This window comes from Microdochium trichocladiopsis (assembly GCF_020744255.1).
Source record: "Microdochium trichocladiopsis strain MPI-CAGE-CH-0230 chromosome Unknown B0I36scaffold_4, whole genome shotgun sequence".
In the NCBI taxonomy this organism is placed as follows: Eukaryota; Fungi; Ascomycota; class Sordariomycetes; order Xylariales; family Microdochiaceae; genus Microdochium; species Microdochium trichocladiopsis.
Genome location: NW_025763547.1, coordinates 850,150 through 876,698, shown reverse-complemented (window position 1 = coordinate 876,698; position 26,549 = coordinate 850,150). Strand labels below are relative to the sequence as shown.

General features: G+C 56.9%; 9 protein-coding genes across 9 annotated transcripts; 6 read left to right on the top strand and 3 right to left on the bottom strand.

The window, feature by feature from the left end:
- Nucleotides 1–164: 164 nt before the first annotated feature.
- Nucleotides 165–2,306, top strand: B0I36DRAFT_241397 (uncharacterized protein; the record flags this gene model as incomplete). Its single annotated transcript, XM_046149843.1, has 2 exons — nt 165–934; nt 1,007–2,306. The coding sequence occupies 2 exons, from the start codon at nt 165–167 to the stop codon at nt 2,304–2,306; spliced, it is 2,070 nt and encodes a 689-aa protein (XP_046013657.1).
- Nucleotides 2,307–2,892: 586 nt separating this feature from the next.
- Nucleotides 2,893–7,414, bottom strand: B0I36DRAFT_347985 (uncharacterized protein; the record flags this gene model as incomplete). The annotated part of the gene is made up of 2 exons (XM_046156631.1): nt 2,893–6,815; nt 6,967–7,414. 2 exons carry the CDS (start codon nt 7,412–7,414, stop codon nt 2,893–2,895), a joined length of 4,371 nt encoding a protein of 1,456 aa, XP_046013656.1.
- Nucleotides 7,415–9,410: 1,996 nt separating this feature from the next.
- Nucleotides 9,411–11,757, top strand: B0I36DRAFT_320105 (uncharacterized protein). The gene has a single exon (XM_046153512.1). It carries the CDS (start codon nt 9,709–9,711, stop codon nt 11,500–11,502), a length of 1,794 nt encoding a protein of 597 aa, XP_046013655.1. The 5' UTR covers nt 9,411–9,708; the 3' UTR covers nt 11,503–11,757.
- A 5-nt stretch (nt 11,758–11,762) lies between these two features.
- Nucleotides 11,763–13,671, bottom strand: B0I36DRAFT_101004 (uncharacterized protein). Its single transcript, XM_046147714.1, has 2 exons — nt 13,115–13,671; nt 11,763–13,057 (listed from the first exon to the last, which is right to left on the bottom strand). The coding sequence occupies exons 1-2, from the start codon at nt 13,546–13,548 to the stop codon at nt 11,893–11,895; spliced, it is 1,599 nt and encodes a 532-aa protein (XP_046013654.1). The 5' UTR covers nt 13,549–13,671; the 3' UTR covers nt 11,763–11,892.
- A 544-nt stretch (nt 13,672–14,215) lies between these two features.
- B0I36DRAFT_320102 (uncharacterized protein) lies at nt 14,216–15,279 on the bottom strand. Its single transcript, XM_046153511.1, has 2 exons — nt 15,095–15,279; nt 14,216–15,031 (listed from the first exon to the last, which is right to left on the bottom strand). The coding sequence occupies exons 1-2, from the start codon at nt 15,120–15,122 to the stop codon at nt 14,703–14,705; spliced, it is 357 nt and encodes a 118-aa protein (XP_046013653.1). The 5' UTR covers nt 15,123–15,279; the 3' UTR covers nt 14,216–14,702.
- Nucleotides 15,280–15,943: 664 nt separating this feature from the next.
- B0I36DRAFT_320099 (EF-hand protein) lies at nt 15,944–17,539 on the top strand. The gene is made up of 7 exons (XM_046153510.1): nt 15,944–16,100; nt 16,221–16,277; nt 16,387–16,402; nt 16,552–16,677; nt 16,745–16,815; nt 16,885–17,026; nt 17,091–17,539. Exons 1-7 carry the CDS (start codon nt 16,098–16,100, stop codon nt 17,123–17,125), a joined length of 450 nt encoding a protein of 149 aa, XP_046013652.1. The 5' UTR covers nt 15,944–16,097; the 3' UTR covers nt 17,126–17,539.
- Nucleotides 17,540–18,395: 856 nt separating this feature from the next.
- B0I36DRAFT_240635 (class I alpha-mannosidase) lies at nt 18,396–20,197 on the top strand (the record flags this gene model as incomplete). Its single annotated transcript, XM_046149775.1, has 2 exons — nt 18,396–18,953; nt 19,028–20,197. 2 exons carry the CDS (start codon nt 18,396–18,398, stop codon nt 20,195–20,197), a joined length of 1,728 nt encoding a protein of 575 aa, XP_046013651.1.
- Nucleotides 20,198–21,910: 1,713 nt separating this feature from the next.
- B0I36DRAFT_241053 (cation efflux family-domain-containing protein) lies at nt 21,911–23,323 on the top strand (the record flags this gene model as incomplete). Its single annotated transcript, XM_046149814.1, has 1 exon — nt 21,911–23,323. The coding sequence occupies one exon, from the start codon at nt 21,911–21,913 to the stop codon at nt 23,321–23,323; it is 1,413 nt and encodes a 470-aa protein (XP_046013650.1).
- Nucleotides 23,324–23,881: 558 nt separating this feature from the next.
- On the top strand, nt 23,882–26,064 carry B0I36DRAFT_320091 (uncharacterized protein). The gene is made up of 3 exons (XM_046153509.1): nt 23,882–24,395; nt 24,636–24,731; nt 24,852–26,064. Exons 1-3 carry the CDS (start codon nt 24,156–24,158, stop codon nt 25,779–25,781), a joined length of 1,266 nt encoding a protein of 421 aa, XP_046013649.1. The 5' UTR covers nt 23,882–24,155; the 3' UTR covers nt 25,782–26,064.
- Nucleotides 26,065–26,549: the final 485 nt, after the last annotated feature.

The window sequence follows — 26,549 nt, the reverse complement described above, 5'->3', positions numbered from 1 at the left end:
CCCCACAATCGTCTTCTATCAGCGAGCATGTCAAGCATCTAGTCGATCGACCTCCGGACTTCCCAGACAACAGGTGGTCAACGAAACCCACGACCACGACCGCAGCCAAACACGAACCAGCGGGTACGCCGCCGATCTACTCGCCCCAGCGCCGTGAGACGACAATGTCAGAACCCACGGCAGCGCTCGCCAAGCTGCTCGGCGCATCCTCGATCGACGACCACGACGAGGCCCTCAAGATTGCCAACGCCGCCATCAAGGCCTCCAAGGGCGCCGACATCAACGCCCAGCACACCCGTGTTGTCGCCCTGCTCAAGCTCGACCGCTTTGAAGATGCGCTGCGGGCCATTTCCGACGCCGGCAGCGCCCTCGAGAGCCAGGCCTCCCTCGAAAAGGCCTACGCCTTGTACAAGACTGGCCAGCATGAGGAGGCCGACAAGGCTCTGCGCAGCGGCGGCACCGGCGCCAAACCGCGCGCCTCGACGCACCTGTCTGCCCAGATCGCCTACCGGGCAGAACGCTTCGACGACGCGGCCAACCTGTACCGCGAGCTCGAGCAGAACCACAGCCACGAGGGCGCCGAGGGCGAGGACAACGACATCAAGATCAACCGGCTCGCCACCCACGCACAGCTCGAGTGGAGCGGCCGGGGGGAGCTGCTGGACGAGAGCCAGAAGCAGCCCGCGCGGGAGGACCTGGAGGCCTTTGAGACGGCTTTCAACTCGGCCTGTGGCTGCATCGCCCGCGGCGATCTGAGCAAGGCATCGGTCCTGCTCAAGCGCGCAAGAGACCTGTGCGAGGCCAGCGAGGATCTCTCGGACCAGGAAAAGAAGTCTGAGCTGCTGCCCATCATCATCCAGCACGCCTATGTGCTTACGAGGCTGGGCAAGGAGACCGAGGCGGCGGCACTGCAGAAGTCGATAGAGCTTACAGAGTGAGTTTGCCATAAATGACCTATGGATCGTGAAAAGCATTGCCAAAGAGGCTAACTCCGATCCTTTTCCAGCATCACCGAGGCGCCTACCAAGGCCGTCGCCAGCAACAACCAGGTGGCTATAGGGGGCGAGGCCAAGAACCCTTATGTGACGCAGCGCCTGACAGAGTCTGCCACGACGCTGGCCGGCAACGACAAGCTCTTTGAGTATCAAGCTGCCGCGCTGCGCCGCAACAAATATGCTCTGGACCTGCAATGCCAGAAGTTTGACGGCGTACAGCGCGCGGCCACAAAGACGATACTATCCGCCACCGACTCGCCGGCCTCGCCCGAGATCGCGGGCCTAGGTGTCATTAGCGCCGCCGCGAAAGCCCGCCTGCAGACCGGCAAGGCTGCTCTGCACGAGATCCTCCCCGTCCTGGAGAAGAGACCAACGGACATTGGCCTGCTCCTGACCATCATCCAGCTCTACGTACAGACCTCGAACCCGGGCCCAGCGCTCGACCTCCTAGACGCTTTCCTAAAGCGCCTCGAGGCCTCTACGGCGCCCGGCCACGAGGATGCGCGCTTCGCCCCGGGACTCGTCGCCGTTGCCGTCGCGCTCTACAGGCTGCAGGGCCGCCAGGGCGCGATCCGCAACGAGTTGGCCAAGGCGTCGACGCACTGGCGCTCGAAACCCAAGGACGCCGCGTCGTCGCTGCTACGCGAGGCCGGCGTGGAACTCCTCAAGTCGTCCGACCCGGCACACGTCGCCTCGGCGGGCGCCACGTTTGAGAACCTCGTGTCCAGCAGCAGCAAGAACGACCCGCTCGCCGTGGCCGGTCTCGTCGCCTCCTTCGCGACAACCGACTACGCCAAGGTCGAGCCGTACCTGCAGTCCCTGACGCCCGTCGAGCGGCTCATCTCGGGCGTCGACGTCGACGCCCTGCTCAGCGCCGGCGTGGCCACGGTGCCAGTCTCATCCGGCAATGCCGCCGCCGCCGCCAGTGGCAGCAAGAAGCGCCCTGCCGCCGACACCGCCGACGTTCCAAACAAGGCCGCCGCCAACAAGACCAAGAAGCGCAGGATCCGCCTGCCAAAGGACTACGTCGAGGGCATGCCCAAGCCGGACCCGGAGCGCTGGCTGCCCCTGCGGGACCGCAGCACGTACCGGCCCAAGGGCAAGAAGGGCAAGAAGCGCGCCCAGGATTCCACCCAGGGCGGCGCCGTCAAGGACGAGGGCGAGACGCTCGAGCTCGCCGGCGGGGCGGGGCACGTCAAGGTCGTCGAGAGCGGAAGCGGCGGAAGCGGTTCCGGGGCCGGAGGTGGCGGTGGTGGTGGTGGTGGTGGTGGAGGAGGCAAGAAGGGCAACAAGAAGAAGGGCAAGAGGTAGATTTTGGGGGTGGTCTCAATGCCCCCCCCCCCCCCTCTGCTTTTTCCCTCCTATTCATCCATGCGATGAGTTGGTAGAAAGAGAGGTTAAAAAAGGAAATCATGTTCATGTTTGGCCCCTTGCTGTGAAACTTCCATGGGCTTCGAAATCATGCCGTGCAAACCCGCAGCTAGGCCACAGTTAAAGCGGATGAGCAGGCTGAAGCCGAGGAACAACCCTGCGTCAGATAAAAGAAAGGCCATATATCTGCATTGATCAAACGACGTCGGCCTCCAAGGGGGTCATTAAAGCTTACAGTGAAGACAATATCCACCACGTGTGCCCGCAATCACAGAGGAGCACCATTGTTACATGCAGACGATGAGGACAAGTATACAGTGATCAAGAAATGAAAAGGTATCATTTTCAAATGCGCGCCTCTAACTAGCCCTGTCTGCATCCTCTTGACCAAGTTCCCTCTGTTTTCGCCCTGACGTTTGTTCTCAATGTTCTACATGTCACCTCATTCCCTCACTTGGCGTTCCAGCCGTGGCCCCTGTCTCGGCGACGCTTGTGGCTGGGCCGATCCGCATCTCGTTTTCAGTCTTCAGGCAGAGACTGCCTGCACGGGTGGGCTGGGCAGTCGCTCGACGTCTTTCCCTTTCTCGAGGCTGCTGCCAGCCTTGTCGGTGCTAGTGGCGTCCCGGCCAGCGGCGTCATTGTTGTCGCCGTCATCATCGTCGTCTTCTGATTCGGAGTCGGAGGCATCCGCTGGTGGTTCAGGGGTCAAGTAGACAGATCTGCGTGGCATTCCACGAGGGCCGGCGCGGCCATCCTCTTCGTCGTCCAGCTCGTCCTCATCATCAAGCGGTGGCAGAGGCGTCCTGCGACCATCGGAAAAGCTGATAGCAGCGTCGCTGTCATCGTTGTCTGATGGTACAGTCAGTCCGCCCGCGCGACCTCTCGACTGGCTTCGCGTCGTCGAGTACTTGCGATGCAGTTCACGGAAGGAGCGCGCTGTGGCTGTGCTCGCGCTCGCGTTCGAGCCGCGCCGGTCTTCAGAAGGCTCACCACTCACGATGGAGTGGAAGTCGTCGTCAACGCTCCCAGGAGACATGGGCACTCCATTTTCATCGAGCTGCTGCGACTGCTTGCGCTGACGCATGCGCTCTTCTGGAGAAAGATTCTGGAGCTCATCACCAAAATTGATGACGGAAGCTTTCTTGCCATGGACAGTAAAACTGCCCGTCCCGCGGGAAAGGATTTCCTCGCGGACGGTCTCGTCGGACAAGGCAGCACTGGAGCTCGAATCCTTCCCTCTGCGACTGCGATGATGTGAAAGATGTCCAGCGCCGTCTCGCAGTGTCCTCTGCAAACTGCGACGAATCTTGTTCCTCTCCAGCTTGTCCTTGTCCGACACACTTCCTCGTGACTTCTTAGACCTCTCGGTCTCCTCATCTGGCTGGCCTACAAACGAGTGAGGTCTGCCTGCCGAGATTCCGGCTGCGTCGATTTCCAAAAGACCCGCTTGCTCCAGAACTTGGCGTTCGCCAGCATCTACTTCAGGCTCGTGGCCAACTCCATTGGGTCCCGCTGAAGGACTTGTGAGGCCATCTGTGCTGGACAGAGCACGGCCTGCGGCCGACGAGTTCATGCTCGACACTGACGTTTTACGATTTTGCAGGCTCTCTTGTGAGAAACCGGGCAGGTCTCTCAGGGATGGTACTTGGTAACCTGGCGCTGTGGCGCTCGTTGGCGGCGTTTGGAAAACATCCGTGTTGGGAGAACCGCCGTCAGTCTGTTTGGCGAGCGCATCATTGATCACACTCGATAAGGAGGGTGGGCTCTGCGGCAATGTTAGACGAGAGCTACCCTTGGATTCCTTGTGTCTCAAAGACGTCCTGTCCGCAGAATGAGCCAGTGACGCGGTCTCAGTGTCACCAAGGTCGCCATTGGCAGCCCTCTCCTCTTCAAGATCCATTCTGAGTATATCCTGGTAACACTTCAGACGCCATATCTCGGAGCGCGACCACTTCAGCAGGGCTATGATTCTGGAGGCGCCCGCTCGAACCTGTTCTCGGGTCTTTTCCTGGATCGGAGCCAAGACCATGATATGTCGGGCATTGCGCAGCTGCGTCTCGAGACTCTTGTCGGCCGTCTGAAGTTTCTCCGTCAACTCCTCGATCTTCTCGGCCATCATCCTGCGCCTCGCAATGTGAATATCGCGGAACATCTGTTGATCAATCAGACCCCGATTGATGCTGACTTCTCCAGTCGGGGTTTGCACAAGCTGCGTTGGCTCACTCGAGTCCAATCGCCGGATGGCTCTGCGCGTTTGGCCTTCGTGGTTCGTACCACGCATGCGAACTCCTGTGCTTCTGAAAGCGGCGGCGTAGTTGAGTTTTGCAAGCCAATCGTTCCGGTCGTCTTCGGTCGGAGCGAGTAGGACCTCTTCGAGGCCGCCATGTCTGACATAGACGAAAGAGTTCTTATGCTTCTTGTACTCAGTGTCGAACAGGGCAACCGCGCCTTCAGTGGACATGAGGGCATCAGGCTTAAAGTTGTCGAGCGGCGGCTTGAAAATGAGCGGGATGCCATCTTGGCCGTCTTTGATGTGCGCATCGTACTGGTGAATGAGGTTCTTGACCCATTGGATATTGCGGAAAAAGTAAAGCTGAGAGCCAGTCAGGATGGCTCCCCACTCCTGCCAAGGTGAGCGTGTCTTCTTCTTCTTGGCGTCTTTACGCCACAAGAGTCCGACCTTGGTCACCTTGATGTCCACAATACCGACATGCGCCTCCTCGGGATTGATCGATGTCTTTTCGGTCATGAACGCATCTGGCCTCGACCTTGCAGAAACGATCTGAAGTACACCAGTGCGGAAGAACGTTTTCTGCAGCTCCTTGAGATTGAGCTCTTTCGCGGTCCCAAGATAGCTCAAATGCTCTTCGAGCGGTATCTGATCCTTGAGCGGAGGTCGGAGCACGTCAAGCTTGTTGTCAATGATCAGCGTATATGGATCGATCGGGTCTTTGGACTTCCGATGAGGCTCAGTTGGGCCGTGAGGAAATATTGACTTGCGGACCTTGTGCTCTCCCGACCCGTTGATGCTGTTGTCGTCCTCGACATGGATAAAAGGGGTATATGATATGTTGTCGTAAAAGCACTCCAATATCTCGTCAAATATGCCTTCTCCGCTGGTGTTCTTCAGGTAGTCTGGCTTCTGCATCTTGTGCTTGTTGTTCTTATTGAAGACATCTGTGTGGAGGATGAGGAGAGAAAATGCGATAAAGTACGCTTGTTCTGGATTCGAATAGATTCCTGGATTGCACTCGTGGTAGCGGTTCGCAAACGCCTCTAAGCATCGATCAATCTGCTGTGTCTCCTTTGGCAACTCGGCTTCCATAAGAAGCTTGCGAATCGCCATATCCATAGGCTCTTCAAAGAAACTGAACTTCCGCATATAGCTTCTCAGCACGGCGGCAAAGAAAGGATCCGTTGGTTTCGATAGTGCCGCTGCTATCACACTGCGCTTCAGCTCATCCTCAACCCTTGCCAAATATTTGGCTGGCGAGTCGTCCTCTCGCCGCTCGGGCAGTGTGACGACCGGCTCCCGAGGTAACTGGAGTGAGTTGTTCTTGGAGTTGTTCGACGCTGGTGTGGCTGGTGTCAAAGTACCTTGCCGAAGCCCGTCGACGTTAGGACGCATTCTGCTCAGTCCGAGCAGGTCTCCGAAACTCTTGCGGCCAATAGAAGCAGAGTTCCTAGGAGGATCAAGCTGCCCAGAGCGTTCATTCAATGAGGCGCCACCGAGAGAGCTCATCGTTGACGATCGACCTCTTAGTCCCAAAGGTCCTCGCGTAGGCGATGATTGTCCAGAATGTTGAGATGGGGGGCGGAACTTTGGCGTGGCAGGTGAGCCAGCAGCTTTGGAAAACAACCCCAAGCCATGAGTTGGGGACGCTACAGGTGTCGTAGCTCGGTCTTGCCCGACAGAAGTGCGAGATTTGTTGCTCGGAACCAGCGACGAGCTTGAGCCGGCCGCAGGGTCCATGGATTTGCCTTTCTGCTGCAGATGCGCAATGGGGAACATTGGTTCAGATTGCTTTGGTTTGCGACGACCAAGCCGGAAGAAGCTGCTCGCAGAACTTGTCGATGCAGTGGTACTTCGAGAAATCCCAGGGTCATGGAAGCTGTATTCGGAACGTGACGATTCCGAGGCCCGTGGCGCTGGTGGTGTTAAGGTTGCCCCGTAGTCGTTGCCTTCGGCCTGCTCCCTGAGGGGTTCCTCAAAAGTGACTGTGTGCTTGCTCGTGGTTGAAGTAGAAGATAATGTCCGCTCGTTCATGCTTCGCCTTCTTTTGCTTGCGCTAGAGAAAGCTGCGCCTAGTCCCGATGGTGTCTCTGGTAATCCTTGTCCTTCACGAGCAACTTCTCCCGAGCGGCGCATCCTCATCGTCAACTTAAGACGTGGCTTCTTCGCTTCAGCATCGAGCTGCATAGTCGGTGCGGTCGTGATAATAGACGGTGCTGTGATGGAGCGGTCAGCAGGCGAAAATGCATCATTTGGCAGCCTTCAAAGGGTTATTTGTGCTTCATGGAGTGGCGTAAACCCCGGCTTTCCCAAAAACGCGGGCTCTTGTGGTGCTTCAACATTGCATGAAAGAGGGCCATCACGTACTTTGTGTGGGCGGCAGGGGGTTGTCGGCCGCTTCCTGCAGCTGTTGTTGTTTTATCCTGGCTGAGAGTTGCGAATCCGAGGCATTGCGAAACCTGAGCATGCTGAACCTTCGGTGCTTCTGACTGTCTGCCTGGATCGGGGGGGATATTGATCGATCGAGAGGGTCGAGGCCGCCACTGCGCAGGCGTGTGAGGTCCTCCTCATTCCTGTCACCAGAAGTGGACGGTCGCTCAGCACCATCTGTGCCGCCATTCTCTCCCGAATTGGCAGCAGTCGTGTCTTCCAAAATGATGGGTGGGATCGCCGCCGGGTCGGGCTGCTGGGTCTCCTCGGCTTCAGATTTGCGAGGCAGGGAAATAGGGCCGTCGTTGACAGGGTCGAGAAGTATGGTGTGGCGCCTCATATCCGATTCGCTGGCATTGACGCCACGACGCCGTAGGAAAGGCATTGTGCCCAAGAAAAGCCTGCTGGCCGCAGAATGCCGTGCCTCAGAGTCTATCGGCGGAGTCGACTTCGGACAGGATTGAGCAAGGGGCGGTAGAGACAGTAATGGCAGCGCCCGGGGTTGATTGGCAACTGCTTGGCGTATAGTCAAGTGGTAGAGTGTCGGCAGCCCATTGTTCCAAAAGCTCGACTCGCCTGGGGCGGCAGAAAGGGTCGCACAGGTCGGGGACGCAGTAGTGCAGGCGGGATCGTCTACGGAGTACGAGAGTGTGTCGTGAGAGGGAGTCCTGAAGGCGAGCCGCTGTCTGGGGAGCAGGGGGGGTTGACGACGGTGGAAAGCAGAGCGTCAGGACGAGGCAGCGCTGGCCAGGAATGTGAGCAAGAGACAGGCGGGAGAGCAGCTGGTCTAGACGGCAGACGGAAGCTGACGCTGTTGACGGGAAGCGGCGAGAGGATGGGATGTTTCCCAATGGCAATTGGCGTGTGTCGTGCCGGCGCGCAACCGCAGCACAGACAAGGAGAGGCAGCTCAGGAGTGGGCGAGGGCCCTCGCAGCGCCAGCTCCACAGCTGTCAGCAGCGCAGGGAGCCTGAGGAAAGGCCCGGCCGGCCAATGGGCGGGCCGGACCACGCTGTCTGCCCATTACGCGGCGCGCTGGAGCGGGGCCCGTGCCTGTCTGGCTGGGGCGAGGCTGGGTACTTGCCAGAGAGCTAAACTCAGGAGGACCTGGCCTGGGCATAATTACGCCAAACACCTGGACAATCCGATCATGGTTCCGTCGACTCTCCCGCGTGCGCTCGCCAGGAGCTGCCTGCGTAATCGTCTCACGCCAGCTCTAGATGTCAACTTGCACAGGCGGCTCGCGGCCGTCGGCAGGCTGTCCTTCACGGCTTCCAGCCCATGTTCCTCCTAGATTACCGTCCCCGTGGTTCCGCGCAAGCCCTGAAGCAGGGGGCCGGTATTAACTCAATCTAGAAGCTCTCTCGCGTTCCATAGTACTCCACTGCACCCTCGCCCTCCTTGCCATCTTCAGTCGCAGATTCCGCATGCGAGATCGAGAGAAGACCTTGAGCCACGGGAAGCCATGCAATGAACTCCGTACAAGCGCATGCAATCAAAGAGCCGCAACAGTAGGCGACTCTGACCAGTCTCGCGAGGCCCCAGTCTCGCGAGGCGAAAGGCATAAGACGTGTCTCGCCTCTGACGGACAGTACGACACAGGCTACCTTGCGCATTCATGGACGCCCGTCAAAGGGTTTAGTAAACGAGCATAACATCAGCAACGGCTTGCCGCCATTGCCCAAGCGGATCATGCCACAAGCTGACAGCGCCTTGAGGGACTCACAAGCAGATGATCCGAAAGTTCCGCAGCTGACTTCAGCAAGCCCGTCATCCTCGTCTAGCAACTCGCTAGTCTTTTGTGTTCGCCGGGCTTGGGCCGCTGCGCTGGCACCACATCTGGACGGTCTTCCACATAAAGGACATATCTTACATACCCTAGGTTGGTGGGCCAGCAGCGCTGTCAACAATCTGATGGCTATCTATTGCAACACACTAAACATGCGTTCTGTGAGCCCACTCTCACTCAACCCTTGGGACGGTTGTCTGTTCTTGCTGGTGGATCACAAGCAGCTCTAGCCCCATAGCTACGTTAGTGTAGTGAGGCCCAGTTCGGGGGCGAGCACAAGGTGGGGACGGGACACCAGAGAGCCAAAGTTCTCGGCACCGCCAACAAGTAGTGACTTGCCTGCATCAAAGTCGAAAGAGCTGCAAGACCCCGGTACGTCAGGCATGACCGGACGCTTTGCAGTGTCTCGGTCTCACATCGTGACCTGCAACATTGTGTCTGGCATCATCTTTATGCTGTGGCAGTTTGACCTCTGGCCCGTGGTGGAGGGAAACCCGCTGTAGCACAAGCTTGTTAAGGTACGTAGAGATAACAGCCCAGGCAGCCGAATTTCGGCACGCGCCTCCAAGCTAACAGGCCAAACTCCAACTTCCAAGCGCGGAGCTTCCACTTTCCATGTCCAACGGCCGAAGCTGAAGAGGCCTCCCTGGTCCACGAATACCTTCCAACAACATCATTTGTCTCGTCGCTCTGCTGCATCCTCGCTACGTCCCGAAAACCGTCCCCAGTAGTCAATCGTCGTTGCCATCGTGGCTGGGAGCTGGCGTTCAACGTCCCCCCATGCCCTAATAGCCTCGTTGCCCCAACCCACGCCACTCGCAACCTCGAGAATCCGAGCGCAGGCAGCCCGGGACTCCTCCTTCGACCGTCCACGAAGCGGGCACGATCAGCATGGCTCCCAAAGGCCTCGCATATCGGGCGCTTGCTATCGCGCTCATCGCCGCGAGTTCAATTGTTGCACCAGCTACCGCCAATCGCATTCCCGTCAATGCCAAGTCACAGCCAGCGCCGAGCTCCTCCTCCCCCTCCTCCTCCTCCATCTTGAGCCGCATCCTAGACTTCGGCCCATTCAGATGGTCTCTCAGCCGGACCAATCGACAACAACACAGCTGGTGGGAGAACGCACAGATACGCGAATCGCTGCGCATATACGAAGACCAGGTCGTGGTCCGCTTCAATGTCACCACACAAGACGACGAGGCTGCCCTTCGGCGAGCCATTGATCGCATGATTCTGGACGTCTGGGACTTCACGGCCAACCATACCGATGTGCGCATAGAGTCCAAGAAGCGGGTGCGCGCCTTCTTGAGTCTGCTACCCGAGTCGCTCCGCGAGGGCCACAGCATTCTCATCCCAGACTTGTCACGTGCGATCGCTGCGTCCTACCCGTCAAAGTCCCACGACGACGCCGAGCTCCAGTCACTCTTCCGGACGCGCGGCGTCACAGAATCAGTCAAGAACTGGATTCCATTCCTGTCAAAAACCTCGACCGGCACCGACGATCTCTTCTTCCAGGATTACCAGTCGTTGGCTACTATCACGACCTGGATGAAGTTCCTCGAGTCCATGTTCAAGTCTCGCGGGCACGTCCGCCTGATCAGTCTTGGCCAGTCCTATGAAGGGCGGGAGATACCCGGATTGCGAGTGGGACTGAAGGATCACGACGAGGACGAATGGGCTCGGCGCGAGACCATTCTCGTCACCGGAGGTATCCACGCGAGAGAATGGATCTCCACCAGCAGCGTCAACTACCTCGCATGGTCGTTTATCAGGGCCATCGACTCGGATCCTCTGGTGACCACGATCCTCGAGAATTTCGACATCGTCTTTGCCCCAGTCATCAACCCCGACGGATACGTATACAGCTGGGACGTAGATCGTCTCTGGCGCAAGTCAAGGCAGCCCACAACTCTGTCCATCTGCCCAGGTTTCGACCTCGATCATTCCTTCGGCTTCCGCTGGAACTCCCTGCAGCACCAGGATGAGCAGTGCTCCGAGAGCTACGGCGGCCACACAGCCTTCGAAGCAGTCGAGGCGAAGCAGCTCGCCGACTGGGCCCGCAACGAGACCCAGCGGGGCACCAGCTTCGTCGCGCACCTCGACCTGCACTCCTACTCTCAGCAGGTCCTCTTCCCTTATGAGTACTCGTGCAGTGCCCTCCCACCGAACTGGGAGACGCTGCAGGAGGTAGCATTCAACCTGGCGAAGCACCTACGCCTGGCCAATGGCGAGCCATACACGGTCGCGTCAGCCTGTGAGGGCGCCACGGCCTACAATCAGTCGTCGTCCTCCTCCTCTTCGCCGGCCGTGACGGAGCTCAACAGGATCGAGAACAGAGGCGGCGCCATGATCGACTACTTCTTCCACGAGTTCGGCGCGCGCCACAGCTACCAGATCAAGCTGCGCGACACGGGCAGCTACGGCTTCCTCCTGCCCGGCAGTGCCATCGTGCCCACCGGTGAGGAGGTGTTCCAGGCCATGCGCTACCTAGGCGACTACCTCCTCGGCAACAATGGCCACGAGTGGTCTTCCACGGCTGGCCAGGACGGTGCTCAGAGTTATGGAAACGGTGCAGAGAAAGGTGGCCCATCGTCACCATCTGCAGAGGATATACCGAAATCGCCTGATCAGGAGGCTCAGGCCGAGCTTCGGCGGCGGGATGGCATGCGCAGGGTTCTGCGGTAAGAGTATGTGGCATACTTGCAGTTCTCTATTTGTGCAGCGCTTCTCGTGTTTATAGGATGTCATGGTTAGCCTTGATTAGCTTTTGGCCTTTGCTACGGTATTCTTCGGGTTTGGAACTAATGCTTACTCCCCTTCCCTGCTGCACGAACCGGTCACGGTGCTGGGGAAAGTCATTCATGTTTAGTTCAAGGCGTTTGGGCACGGCTCGCACGGAGTAGGATGGTATAGTCACAATTCTATGTTTGATTACAACAATTTGGTGTTTGCTGAGTTCGTGATGTTGTACTATGCCATGTGAGACCAGTAGAGTTCCCTGCTCCCTTCACTTGACAAGGCACACATGCCACACCCCTCTCATTGTTGTGATTTCATAATCTTGGTTCGTCAACGTTATATCCAGTTTCCGAAAGGCATGCCTCGATCGCTGATCCGCGACGCTGGGCCCGGTCGGTCCGGCTGACTGCCAATTGGATCAGAGATAGATGGCGCAATGGTCATGCTGGGAGCTGTCGACTTCTCATGCTCTTTTGGGTGTGGTGTTGGTGGCCTTCCTTCTCGTTGGTGGCTTAGGCCTGCTTTTTTCGTTCCTCCTGTCTCCACCACCTGCGCGCGCGGGTTTCTCAGCCATTCTGCTTCTGAAATATTCAAGGGGATTGTGGCCAACACTTGGTCTCTGCCAGCTCTATATTCGTTCTGTGCCGATTTTGCCTTTTGTCCGCTGCGCGAACCCTTGCCCGAGATCACTTGGGCCTGAGATAGTTCTCCACTCCATCTTCCATGACCAGGCTGTGGAGAACGATCGCGGGAGCTACAGGTCACAGAAGATGACTGCAACGATGCACATTCAGAGTTATACTTGTCCTCGCTCATCCTGTGCGCATTACATTCGGGCTCCGTGTTCATAGTAGACGCAGGGGCAATCACCAATGGCTGTGCTGTACTGACCTGGATGTCCTCGTCAAGAAATTCGATGCTGTCCACATACTGGAGCAGGGATGGTGTCAGGGAGGGGCAATTGGATCTCATGGATGAAGCACAAGAGGATTTTCTCGAGCGAATGCTTTGCATTGGCATTGATTCAATGTCTTGCTCCTGCAGGCAGCTGGTCGTCGCCGGTGACATAGGATCGGATGGAGGCTCTTGCGCGAGACGATGCACCTCTGACGGGCGAAGAGTAGTCGGGTGGCTTGTGCTATCAAGCGCTATGTCTTCACCCGCACCTCCAGCTTTTCGTCCTCGCATGGAGGCTGAAGTGGTCGATATTTCCAACGGTGCGCAGGCCAAGTGATCAGACGCAAGTCGAAGCTTGTGGGGGGGCTCTCGAATCTCAGAGAGTGTTGACGATGGTGCTTCGCTCTTATGGTCATTGAGCTGTACTGGAAAGACGGGGCCGAAATGTTCATATTGCGACGGAATCAAGTTCAACTGGTGAAGATATGCCAGTGACCGATAGTGAAATAGAACAGCGGCGTATGGGGAATCTTTGGCGTCGAGCAAGAGGTAATCATAGTAGCGGGTGTCTCTTGGGCACTCGACCAAGCCACCGCTTGGAGAGCTGTGTGATTCTAATTAGCCTTCTTTGAAAAAAGGTGGCTGGTCATCTGGCACTCACGCAATGCCGTAGTGTTCCTGATTACGGTACTCGCCCAGCACGGGAGCCGCTCGTCGACGTCCAGTGCATCTAAAAACACGGACCTCGATGAGGCCGCCGTCCTCGGCTGCACACTTAGCCACTTGTCCTGGCGCAAAGTGAAAGTAACGTGACTCGATACCCGACCCTGAATCTTTTGAGATTGTCTGTTCGTCAGATTGGGTTTGACCTGGCTGGTATAAAGCTTTCGCTACCGTGCCACCGCTGCACAGTGCTGTGTCGATGCCCCAGGACACAATGTGGCGGCCGTTCATGAGTAACTTGAAAAAGAGATACTTGGATGGTGCTGGTGAGGTTTTGACGGAATATCGGAGTCTGAACTCGGCCCCTGTTGATCTCAGTGGTGAACCATCCCGTGGTAAGCAGTGACGACATACCAGGAGTCGATGACACATAAACAGACACACGAGCCTTCGACGTTTTTGGAGGGCTGTTGACGTCGGATGCGGCAGATCTGTCCAGCTTCAAAGGCGATGAATCCTGAGCCACAAGGTCACGCTCGCCCGCCTGACGGGCATCGACGCAAGTGGAGGAAACGTCAGGATGAGGATACTCTAGAAGAGCTTGAGAATCGAGGCCTGTCACAAGGGACAACTCGATGCCGCGAAGAGAAGGCATGATTGCCAGTGTCTAGGACTGGCTTAGGCCCGATGTGTGGAAAGCCGCCTGTGTCAGGGGAGTTGTAGCTTGAGGTCAAAGGTTCTGCAATTGGGCGGAACAGAGCTTCGACGAAACTTAGCATGGCGCCAACATGCGCGTGGGCGAATGCATAATCCCAAGTGCACCGCCATACGTTGGGCCGTCAAATTGTTGCTCCCGTCAGCGCTCGAGTGACTTCCCCGACTTAGGCAGTCGCGACTAACCGCCCCTCCTGCCAACACAGGATGACTTGACGCTCGAGCGTGCTATCCGTAGTGCAGTGCGCCATGCTAAACGACATTTAATGTTCCAGTCTCACATGACAGCTGATCTTACCAAGCAGGCTCGTAGCGTCGCCTTCTCGGTTGCGGGAAGATTAGGTGGTTCTCCAGGAATAGCAGGAGTCACACGAGCGATGCAAAGTATGGAGAACGTCCTCGTTTATTGCCGTTGGGAAACATCGAAATGGACCAGCGGCACCGAGCAATCTCGGGGATGATGACTTCTGCAGTTCGCTCACCATGGTCATGCCCGTTACGAGCTTTGTCCAACACCATCAGCCTGCATACTACACCGAAAACTGGCTTGCGCTTCCAGTTACGCACCTGACCACTCTGGAGCAATAAACTGTCCGACTCCATCCTAAGTCTGAGGTGATCCGTTTTCGAAGTCCCAAGCCTTTAGGCAAGGACACAGTCCTCAAGCACTACCAAGACTGTTGTTCAGGGCGAGCTTTGCCCAGACCATATTCTCAAAGGGCTTCTATTCTCCTACATTAGAAGCGGTCTGATATGTACAAAGTTTCGCGCTTCGATTCGCCGGAGCGCCTGACACTCCAGGAAGGCCGAGATGGTATGTATGGTGTCGTTAACTTATTGGCTGATCAGCTTCTTCGACTCCTCCTCCTTGTCTAGTAAGCCCAGATTCCGTATCTGCCCAGCTGTCGGTGCGTTGCTCCTGCCATTTCCGAACTCGGCCTTTCTATAAGCGGCCTGCAGGGCCATCGTTCGCGCAGCCTGTCCAGGAGAATGTGCGTCAGTTCAATGGCCCGTTGGGGACTGCACGTTTTGACAGTCCAAGCCGTCATGGGGGCTCTGACCTCCTTCTTGTGGTGCAGGCACTCATAGTAGTCCTCGAGCGCGGGGGAGCATTTCTTCTTCCCGGAGTCGTCCTCTGCGGAGGTGTTGACGACGTAGCAGGCGAGGACCTCCTGCCAGAAGGGAAAGCATCGGCCGGGGCCTGCGGGCAGCGATTGGGTCAGTAACAGGCGCTAATGATCGTTGCTGGGTGGGCGAAAGGTACCTCCGTCGTTTCCGAAACCAGAAGCCATGTTGAATCTGCCGTATTGATGGGGTTTGAGGCTCCGCGAACAGGTGGTGATATGCTTGACTGGTCGAAAGGTGCGAATTGACGTTGAATGAACAGGCCCCACATTCTGCCGGCCCCAATCACAAACGTGAGCGGCAAAGGCACCCAGCTCTATGACCGCGCATTCCACGGTTCGAAGGAGCCCACAAAGGCAGCTGGCGGCCAGGTGACGCAACAGCCCAACTTCCTTCAATGACGGCCACCCGGCGACCACCTGAAGGCAGGCCACCCCGGTTCCAAGCTGCTCATGCTCGTGCGTCCAAGGTTGACCGGAGCTCCCTGGCCCGGCCGGTTTGGCTGTGAGCCTTTGACGAGATTCACTGCACACATACTCTGACAACCTTGGAATGCACGAGATGGAGATACTTAGGCTGTGCGAGATTCCCTTCCGGTACTCTATTGCCAGATGCAAAGAACAAACCATGCTCCTTCTTGCTTGATCATTTGCAAAGTTGCCAGTCTCTTGCCCGCCAGTCCTGTGGTGAACACATGCGTCTCATCATGTTCTTGCCTCTTCCCCACCTGGGCAATCTGGTGCAGCTGCTGCAAGCCATAGTTGCACCGGCATACTCGTTGACGCACGGGCGTCGCAGATTGAAGAGCTGCCAGGCTGACCACGCCTGGGCAGCCCTCACCACCCTGGGCGGCTTCCGTCCAACTGGTCAGCCTGGCCGGCTGGCGCCATTGGGGTCGCGCCCCACTCCTATTGTTCGGGGCAGGCCGCCCAGCTTCGAGAGCGCGGGAGAGGAGGGGCCAAGAAGCTCCCAGGGCTGCCTCTCTGCCCACCTCCTGAGAGCCCAGCTGCCGGAGCCCCTCTTCCCAGGAGGTCCTGCCTGGACAAACCCACACGCTATCAACATTTACACCATCAACACCACCCTCACTCGTTCGCGACTCTAGTAGACTTTGCGGATTCTCTCCCACACACCAAGCTAAAATGGTTCGTCAATCGCTCCCTGCCGACCGCCCTGCGGTTCTCTGTTCGCTTTGAGGGCCGTAGATATCAGCACTACGCGCAAGACCAGATGTGCTGACCACACGGACTCGTTACCGCCTATAGGCCGATTCTCTGACTGAAGAGCAAGTCTCCGAGTTCAAGGAGGCCTTCTCCCTCTTTGTAAGTCCTGTTATGCCCAGTCTGTCACGCGAATCTCGCTTGGCGCCTTGGCACCTGCTATTTCCTCAACCCGCAATCGAGTGTTTCACTAACATGGTTTGACTTGCAGGACAAGGACGGCGATGGTAAGTGCCACTCGCCATCGAAGCCCGGCGGTCGACCGCAACGAAATACCCTCCCCCGCGCTCGAAGCACTTGCTACCCGCCCTAGCGACACATCGCAAGAAGACATATCCAGGTTGTGGGCAATAGCAGCTAATCGTGTGGTCGGTAGGACAAATCACCACCAAGGAGCTGGGCACCGTCATGCGCTCTCTTGGCCAGAACCCCTCGGAGTCTGAGCTCCAGGACATGATCAACGAGGTCGATGCTGACAACAACGGCACCATTGACTTCCCTGGTGAGACATCTCCGGACCCGGCCCGGATACTTAGCCGATCATCGCCAGTTTACTAACCTGATCCTAGAGTTCCTCACCATGATGGCTCGCAAGATGAAGGATACCGACTCCGAGGAGGAGATTCGGGAGGCTTTCAAGGTACCTTGTTCCATTTGAGCCCCATGACCATCGTTTGGACAGAGCTCCTCTCGCTAACATGAGTAAAAGGTCTTCGACCGCGACAACAATGGCTTCATTTCTGCTGCCGAGCTTCGCCACGTCATGACCTCTATTGGCGAGAAGTTGACCGACGACGAAGTTGACGAGATGATCCGCGAGGCCGACCAGGACGGCGATGGACGCATCGACTGTGCGTACTTACATCTTCATGATACTCCTCGATTGTCCAGGCTAACACAAGGAAATGTTTACAGACAACGAGTTCGTCCAGCTCATGATGCAGAAATAGATATAGTTGCAGCCGAACCACTGCGATTTAATCCAATCTTACCAAATTTGACACCAAGCATGATTTGGGCCTTGACGTGTCCGTTGGCTGCTGCGCGGGACTTGACGGAAGTGCACGGGTGGAACTGACTACACATATGGTACATGATTATGAGTCCTGACGGTCATGGGGAAGCACTAAAGGAAATGCTAGAGCATGCAGCTCTACAATGTGATATGAAAAATACGCTCATAGATGTGCGCAACAGATGGTTCTTGCGTGACAGTGATTTCTCTAGAGCAAGGCAAAACAGGGTTGTCGCATATCATGCCCTGCATCCTGCCTAACACTGTGTGGCACGTCGAACCTATCGGCGTTCATTGCAAAGCTTGAATTCCACAGAGTGGTCTTTTCGAACATTGCAAGAAAGCAGGGCATTACATGGAGTGTTTTTCTGTCGTCGTACCCGTATCATCGAGTGTCCCGCATACGCGCGTGGTTCGCATAGCAGGTCGAAGCCTTGGAAAGGCTACGTCAATGTCTTGAAAGTGACGAAAGTATCGCGGCGCGCCTGGGCTTGTGCAGATTCTCATGCAGCTGCTAGGCGCGCCGCGATTCAAGTCCTGATATGCTTGCCAGGACAAGACTGTAAAAATGGACCCTGAAAACACAGTGCTTGAGTCGGCCGTGGATACCTTGTGATCATGTCTTGGCACCGGGATGTCGGTCGCCTTTGCTTGTGAGCTTTGAGCTCTTCGCATGGGTCCCGCTTTTGCGTGCCATTGGGAGCGCAGCACAATTCATTGTACAGCCTTGCATCTTCTTCAACACAGCTCAGCATTACTGCTTTTAGGCGCTTTGAGGTCTCTGCCTGTCTTTTCTGTGCTCTTTTGACTGTCTGATCTCGACATCGTACCCTCTGGTGTGATAGCGAGGCCGCCAGAGCAGAGACTGCCCAAGGGGAAGTTGACGTCATTGTCTACTACCTTTCTCTGCTTTCTTTCGTGTTTTCGACTTTCCCCTTTTCACGTGCGGCCTGCAGCCTGGCGGAAGCCTCACTTAGCAGCGCCACCAGCCAGCCATGGCATTTCGCAAAGTGCGCACCCTGATAGCAACCACAGTCTTCCTCCTGACCATTACGATATGGCTATTCCAGGGCGGCGGCGGGGGCCTGCTCTTCGAGGACAACGGCCTGCCGACGTACCGGGCCAAGTATAACCAGCACGGGGTCGAGTCGGTCAACGATGACGACAATTTTGACCCCGGAGCCGGAGGGGAGAGCTCGCCCCTCATGGGCCCGGGAGGACACTTTAGGGGGAACGTGCCGTACCGCAAGATCACGCAGTGGAAGAAGCTGCCGCCGCGATTCCCGGTGAAGACGGTGCACGTGCTGCCGACAGAGCTTCCGGTGCCGGGCAAGATCCCGCGGGTCCAGGCCTCTGAGAAGACGGAGGAGTCTGCGGCATCCAGGAAGACGCGGCTCGCGAGGCGTGATGCCGTGCGGGAGAGCTTCCTGCACAGCTGGGCAGGGTACAAGAAGCATGCGTGGATGCACGACGAGGTCCGCCCGTTGACGGGCGAATCGGTTGATCCTTTCGGCGGGTGGGCGGCGACGCTGGTCGACGCGCTCGACACGCTGTGGATCATGGGGCTCAGGGACGAGTTTGAGGAGGCTGTCAAGGCGTGCGAGGAGATTGATTTCACAAAGACGCGGGCAGAGCTGGTGAACATCTTTGAGACCGTGATTAGATACCTCGGCGGGTTTCTAGCGGCGTATGAGCTCAGTGGGAAGAAGTACCCCGTGCTGCTGCGGAAGGCTGTCCAGGTTGCAGACTTGGTCATGTGTGCGGTGAGTCTTCACTCTGGGCTGTCTAGAGTTAAGAAAGTTCTGGAGGCATACTGATCACGAGATTCTCATCACAGTTTGACACGCCAACACACCTTCCTGTCGCGAGGTGGGACTGGCGGCAGTACACAGGCGGGATGGATCAAGGCGCATCGGCGCGGACGCTGGTTGCTGAAGTTGGCTCGTTGAGCCTGGAGCTCACCAAGCTGACGCAGCTCACGGGAGACCAGCAGTATTACGATGCGGTGAAGCGCATCTCGGACCAGTTCGAGAAGAGCCAGCAGCACACATCCTTGCCCGGGATGTGGCCGGTCTACGTGGACCCGTCGACCTGGCCGATGGGCTTCAAGAGCCACGACTACACGCTCGGCGGCATGTCCGACTCGCTATACGAGTACTTCCCCAAGCAGTACCTCCTGCTGGGCGGCGTGCTGGAGCAGCCGCGCAAGCTATACGAGGGCTTCATCGACGTCGCCATGAAGCACCTCCTCAAGCGTGGTGCGAACCCGCAGAACGTGCCTGTCGCATTCTTTGTGGACGGCCGGATCAGCGGCGCCGGGACCTGGAAAGCAGAGATCACGACCAACAACCACGCCCAGCACCTCACGTGCTTCACGGGCGGGATGGTCGGGCTCGCGGCGAAAGTGTTCTCGCGGCCGCATGACTTGGAGGCCGCCGCGCAGCTCACGAACGGGTGCGTGTGGGCGTACAACACCACGGCGACGGGCCTGGGGCCGGAGGCCTTTGCGTTCGTGCCCTGCGACGACGACTGCCAGTGGACAGAGAAGCGGTGGGTGGACGCGCTGTGGAAGCAGTGGCGCACGGCGCGCTACAACCAGGGCGAGGCGCCCAAGATCGACGAGCTGCAGACCTTCCTGGACGAAGCGCATTTCCCCAAGGGCATGGTCAATGTCAACGACCACCGGTACATTCTGCGGCCAGAGGCCATCGAGTCCGTCTTCATCATGCACCGCATCACGGGCGAGCAGGAGTGGGCGGAAAAGGCATGGGACATGTTCAAGGCGGTCGAGACCGCGACGAGGACTGACATTGCGGCTGCATCGGTGGAGGATGTGCTCGTCGACCCGCCGCTGCAGAAGGACTCGATGGAGTCGTTCTGGCTCGCCGAGACGCTCAAGTACTTCTATCTCGTCTTTGAAGAGCACAGCGTGGTCAGCCTCGATGAGTGGGTGCTCAACACGGAGGCGCACCCACTGCGCAGGGCAGATGCGCCTGAGGCCTCATGAGCCAGAATAATACCGGTTGATCGAAAGACTGAGACATCTTCAAGTCTCAGCCTGCTAGTCCCAATCTGCATGCTAGATATTGAATGATACCCTCCACAGGGAAAGACATATCGAGTCCTCACTTGGGAGTGAACCTGACAGCCTGTGACGACGAGAAATCGAGGTCGCCATGAGTGAGATCCTTCAATCCATGAATGAACGATACTAAAGCGCACTAGTCGACGCAGCTACATCATCACAACCAAAGAAACGCGCGATCTGGGGTCGACAAGCTAGGCCCACAAACCGAAGGTTAATTACTCGCACGTTCCGCGCTAGCATTGCACAGCCACCAAGACGCGGCGTGTACATAGGCACAAGGGAAAGTGATTGCGGGCGGAAACTGCCAACAATTGACGCAAGCTCAGGGGATGGAGGCAATCTTCTAGGTGCCAAGAGGACTAGACCTCCTGGTATGTGGGCTGGCTGTGTCTAGCTTGCGAAAGGATCAGGAACAGGTCCCCAGCTGAGGTAATTATGACTCGGGCATAAAAGCCTTCCTCTAAGCTCGGCAACGGGCGGCTGAGAAAAGCTGGGGTTTGCACAAGTGACGCCCTCTTCCGAGTGGTTTTCGCCCCTAGCCCACACGATCGGGATGTCATCTGAACTTAAGGACCAGGGCAGGAATGTTTATATAGACGACATGTGCTTGGGGCTTGAGGCTTGAGCACTCCTCATTCCTGACATCACGCATTGTCCTGCCTTTTCAGGACCTTTTTTCTGCCGCCTTGTCAACTGCATCTCGCCGGCTCCGTCGGCTGTAGGAGACGGACCGACACCGGGACTCCTCTAACCCCCCTGGCAAGAGGACGAGAAGACAAAAACGCTTGGCGACCCAGCACGCCCGCCGACACGGGACGCACTGCACTGTCTTTGGCCAGACGTGGGAGACCAGCGACACGATGGTATGCAATATCTCCTTTTTCTGTAAACTCTGCAACTGCATCTTCGTGCCGACGTCAAGTACGAGGCAGCTGGACACTGCCCTTGTCCTGAACGGGCAAGCAACCATGCGACTGGGACAGAGGACAAAGGGCACAATGGCGAGGCACACGTGGGCAGTTGGGTTTGCTGGGAGGCCCCCAGCGCACCTGCCTTAGCCTGCGCCGCAACCGCATCAGATCTCTGCCAAGCCAGGGCCCCATCTCAAAGGGCCCTTGCTCCACCCGCCAATATGTTTGGTTTGGTTTGGTTTGGCTGCTTCCCTTGCCCATCCACCCACCATCACGGACATTCGCCGCCTCCGCGTCGCCGTCCATTATTGCCCCCGCCTCTTCCCCAGTCTGAGGGCCTGCAGAACTATCTGCACCGCCAGCACCACCAAGCTCATAAGCTTTGGGCTTGCGCTCGTGCTTGAAGCGAGCAAAGCAGCAGGGGCCGCCCGGTCTGACGGGCAGGTCCATAAAATTGCGCTGCCTCCTCGTCACTATTACTTACAGGCATATTACCTCACCATATCCCCCATCCTTTGTCCTCCTTCAACAGTTGCTCTGTCACGTCCGTGGTACTTCCCGCGCGACATATACTCTAGTCTTTTGCCACATCTTTTTCTTGCTTGCTGTTGTTGGCAACCTGCCGTCAACTTGAGCTCATCCTCCCCTGACCGCCTGATAGAAGCGCCTCCTTAACGACCGCCCCTGGTCATCGTCCTGGTGGCATTCTCCTGCCGTCACAATGGAGCCAGACTTGTCCCACAGCATCACCCGGCACCCGCACGTCTTCCAGCTCCACGAGCACGAGAGGTCTGGCAGTGCTCGCTCCTCGATCAGGGCTTTCGCGCCGCCTCCGCCAACCAGCCCTCCAGTGGACAACAACACCAACAATGCTAAGAGCACCGGTGTCGAGGCTGAGGAGGAGACTGCCGAGCAGCACCCGGTCTCGCGTCACCCATCTCAAGCCACAGATGTAGAAATGCAGCCCGGGCAGCTGCGCTGGCGCGACGGCAACGACCCTTTCAATCTGTCGTCAGCCTTCCGGACGGATGCTCAGCTTGAGCAGATTAGAGCCAACACCTCTCGCAAGCGCGATGGGCACTCCGGCAACAAGACCCCTGGCGGGCACAAGACCAAGAAGGCGAACCCCAAGAAGGTTGAGGGCTTTTACCGCACACAAAATGAGACCATTGAGCGCCTGCTCAAAAGTGTCGACGAGCACCGGAACGAGGCGCGCCAGGAGCAGTCTGATGACCACCTGCGGTACAAGATCGCCGTCTATGGCTCGTTCGCTGCCAACGTTGTCCTGTCGATCCTGCAGCTCTACGGAGCCATTTCTTCTGGGTCGCTGTCGCTCTTCACCACCATGGCCGACTCGATCTTCGACCCTGCCAGTAATCTGATGCTTATCATGGCCAATCGCGCGGTCAAAAAGGTCGACCCGAGCCGGTTCCCGTCCGGAAAGGCGCGCCTCGAGACTGCTGGCAACATTGCATTCTCGTTCCTGATGACTGCCGTTTCGCTCATTCTCATCTGCTTCTCGATCCGGGATATTGCAACGCACGACGGAGCTTCGGATGAGGTGAACGGTTTCCATCTTCCAGCCGTCATTGCAGTCGCCATCGCGTTCACCACCAAGTTCTGCTTGTTTCTCTACTGCTGGGGTATCAAGGACAAGTATAGCCAGGTCGACATCCTCTGGCAGGACCACCGCAACGATCTGCTCATCAACGGCTTCGGTATCCTCACATCAGTCGGTGGTAGCAAGCTCGTCTGGTGGATCGACCCCATGGGCGCCATCATCCTGTCTGTGCTCATTAGCTGCATCTGGCTCCGCACAGCGTTCCAGGAGTTCCTCTTGCTCGTGGGTGTCGTCGCCAGCGTTGAGATGCAGCAGCTCATCACCTACGTCTCGCTCACGCACTCGCCCGCCATCATGGGCATCGACACCGTCCGCGTGTACCACTCTGGCCCGCGCCTCATCGCCGAGGTCGACATCGTCATGAACCCCGACTCGTCGCTGCGTGCTACCCACGATGTCGCCGAGGAGCTGCAGATGAAGCTTGAGAACCTGCCAGATATCGAGCGTGCTTACGTCCACGTGGACTACGAGACGACTCACAAGCCTGAGCATTTCTTCAAGAAGGACATCTGAGTTTTGCTGAAAACGCTCGATTGGATGGCTATATCTTGCCGCATGTGCGTGCCCATTACCAGAAGATTCAATGTCATGACTCGACTCGAGTGCATGTGCGACCAAGTGTGGGTCGTACTTGGAGTCGGCTCTTTGTACCGGGGAGAGCAGCAGCAGCAGCAGCAGCAGCAAGGTGTTATGAGAAAGCATTGAAGCGCTTCGTATACAGTCCTTTCCACCAATCGAGGATACTCGGATCTGCCACTGAGCAGCAAAGACGAGGGTGACTTGTGGACACATCGAGCACATAGGTTTGCGTATAGTTTTATTTCCTTGGAGCGAAACAGTGCGGAAAACAAATGGCAAAGCATCACAAGAAAAGTATAGAATATCCCCAAAAACAATAGAAAACAAGTTCGGATCCATAAGAAGAGTCCCTCAATTAAATTTTGAGACGATAAACAAACATGACCAAGTGTTCTCGAGCCCCTCGAGGTTGGAGCTTGTGTGGGTCCCAACCCCACACTTTCCCTCAGTCTAGCGCTTGCTCAACTTGCTATCCTACGACGACTGGCTTTCCCGAGGTCATGGTGGAGAAGTGAAGATGTCCTTGTTTGAGAGCCCATGACAGAAACAACACTCGTAACTTGACAGTGGCGTCCTTCATAGATACGCGAGGGCACTTGCATTCGACGACTTGGCACCAAGTACGGGTTTTCTATCTTTTTACCAGGGTTATTCTTTTCGTTTCACCCAGCATCCCCTCCGTAACACACTGACAGGGGGGCTTTGAAAGCTTGGGCGTGTTCGTCAATTGCTCAATCTGGTGTCGGGGCAGTCAGGCCGTAGGTTCATGTCAAGAACCCTGTTCCTCCCACGAAGCTCTGCTAGAGGTGTAGTAGGGCTCTCGGTATATTTGCCTGCTTGTCGCGCGGTCGGAGTCAGAACAGGCTCTGCTCACATCTTTCGTTACCCCCGGTTGTTCTGCAGAACCGTCGTGATGGTCGGCGGCGGCGGCACGGCAGAGGAGAAGAAGCCGAAAGGTGAGAGTGTGCCGCATTTGGAGAGGACGGCCGGAGAGCCTAGGGAGAAGGTCAGTCCATTGTTTTTGTGCTATTCTTTTTCTTCCTTCTCCATTTCTCGTCGTCATTCCTTGGACGCCTTCGAGAGAGTTTCCAGTGACTGTCAGTTTTTTCTGCTGTTGTATGGTTTTGCTCGGGGAGCTTTCTGTTGTGGTGTCTGGTTGTGTTGAGCAACTTGGAGTTGATATTAGATTTCATACGTCCTATTTCGTAGCAAACCTGGCTAACATGCTCAATTATCCCTACATCAGTCCCTAATCCCCGTCGTGATACAAAGAGTCGATCGCGTCAACGACCAGATCCGTCTCTTCCGTCTGGGTTTACCGGCGTCCGCGCAACCCGTCAAGGTACAATTCCCTCTTTTTTCCTTCCCTATATCGTTCATCATGATCGTTGCTACGACATGAACTACCGACCACAATTCCGAGGCAATGTTGCTCACAGAATCCGATTGTGCACCATCGTAGTTCCTCCCAGGCCAGTGGTTGGACGTATACTGCCCGGGCATCGCGAAGGCGGGCGGCTTCACGCTGACCTCGTCCCCCTCAACGGCTCTGCCTCGAAACGCCCCGGCGACCACGGGCCATGGGAGCAGCGCAGAAAGTAACAGCACCGACAACGGGATAGGCCGGGGATATCTCGAGCTCGCTGTCCAGAGGTCCCCGGACAACCCGCCCGCAGCGTGGTTATGGCAGGATCAGGATGCGCCTGACCATGTCACGAGTGGAGGCGAGCATCGCAGCAGCAGCACTGACTCGGACACTTCGTCCGCAGTCATTGGGAGAGAGCTGCAGGTCCGGATCGGCGGAAGCTTCACCTGGCCGCCACCTCCTACCGTCGATGTCGCGAGTCTTCGCAAGGTTGTCTTTGTCGCGGGTGGTGTGGGCGTGAACCCACTGATGAGCATGCTGAGCTACCTCGCCGAGGGACCCTCTGGTGTAGACGGGGTAAGGAATCATCAGTTCGAGGTCGAGTTCTTGTACTCGGTCAAGGACCCGGCGGGAGGTGGTGTTTCTGGAAGTAAGAAGGCGATGGGGGAACAGCGGCGGGGAGAGGAAGTTCTCTTTCTGGACCGTATCGCACGGGTGTTTGAAGAGGGTCATGTCAAGGGGCGTCTCAGACTATTCTTGACGGGTCTAGCGACCGGCGATGGCACGAACGGCGAGGTTGTTTGTGCAGATGCAGGGATCAAGATACCTTTTGAGAAGAGGAGGATCACTGTTGACGATGTAGCATCCGTTATTCAGAGCACAGACGGGCCATCAGCAGCGAAGGATGCCGCCGTGGTGTACATCTGTGGTGTGCCGAGCATGACGGATGAGTTTGTAAGGCAGCTCACAGACCCTGAAGGGGTCGGAATGGCGAGGGACAGAGTGCTCTGTGAGAAGTGGTGGTGATTTTCTCACAAGGTCTCGGTCCCCTCTCCAGAATGGACGCGGTACTGCACTTGGTATGAATGATGATGTAGGGGTGAAAGCGTGCTGAGGTGTTGAAGCCAAACTCACAACTCTCACAACTTGCAACCATTCACTGGTTTGGTCACTGTCAAACACAGTCTCGCCGTCACACACACACACACTCTCTCTGCAATAATTCTCCGTCTTCTGTCGTTGTTACGAAAGCTCGCAAAAGCTCTGCTACTCGCACACAAAGACTGTACGTATGCAAACTCAATTGCACCGTCAACGTTGGGGACACACGTTTGCAACAATCGTCAGAAACACAACTCCCCGACCACAACTCAACGGCTTACAAGCCAGTCGTTTGCTATCGCGACTTCTGAACAACGACTCTGGCATTTACAAGACTTGGCATTGTTCGAGTTAATACTTCATCCCCAGCCCGCCCACCGTTTCTTGGATCTTGTTCAATTCATATCTATTTCGCATCTCGCCACGATACTCAGCTTTAACTTTGTGGCAGTCAAAGGCTCCTCCTTGCCACCTTCTCTGGACCAGGCAGTCAACTGAGCGGAATCTTGCCTACCAAGTCCTCTCACTGCCACACGCTGCGCAACAAACATCGAATGCGTCCTCTGAACTCAGCTGATCGATATATACGACCGAGCAAGCTGAGCAACTTCACGCGTCCTTCACAGAAGACTTGTAGAAACCACAGTCGCCAACGAGCATCCAGCCCTTGAAATCTGCCAGGAAGCGTCCGCG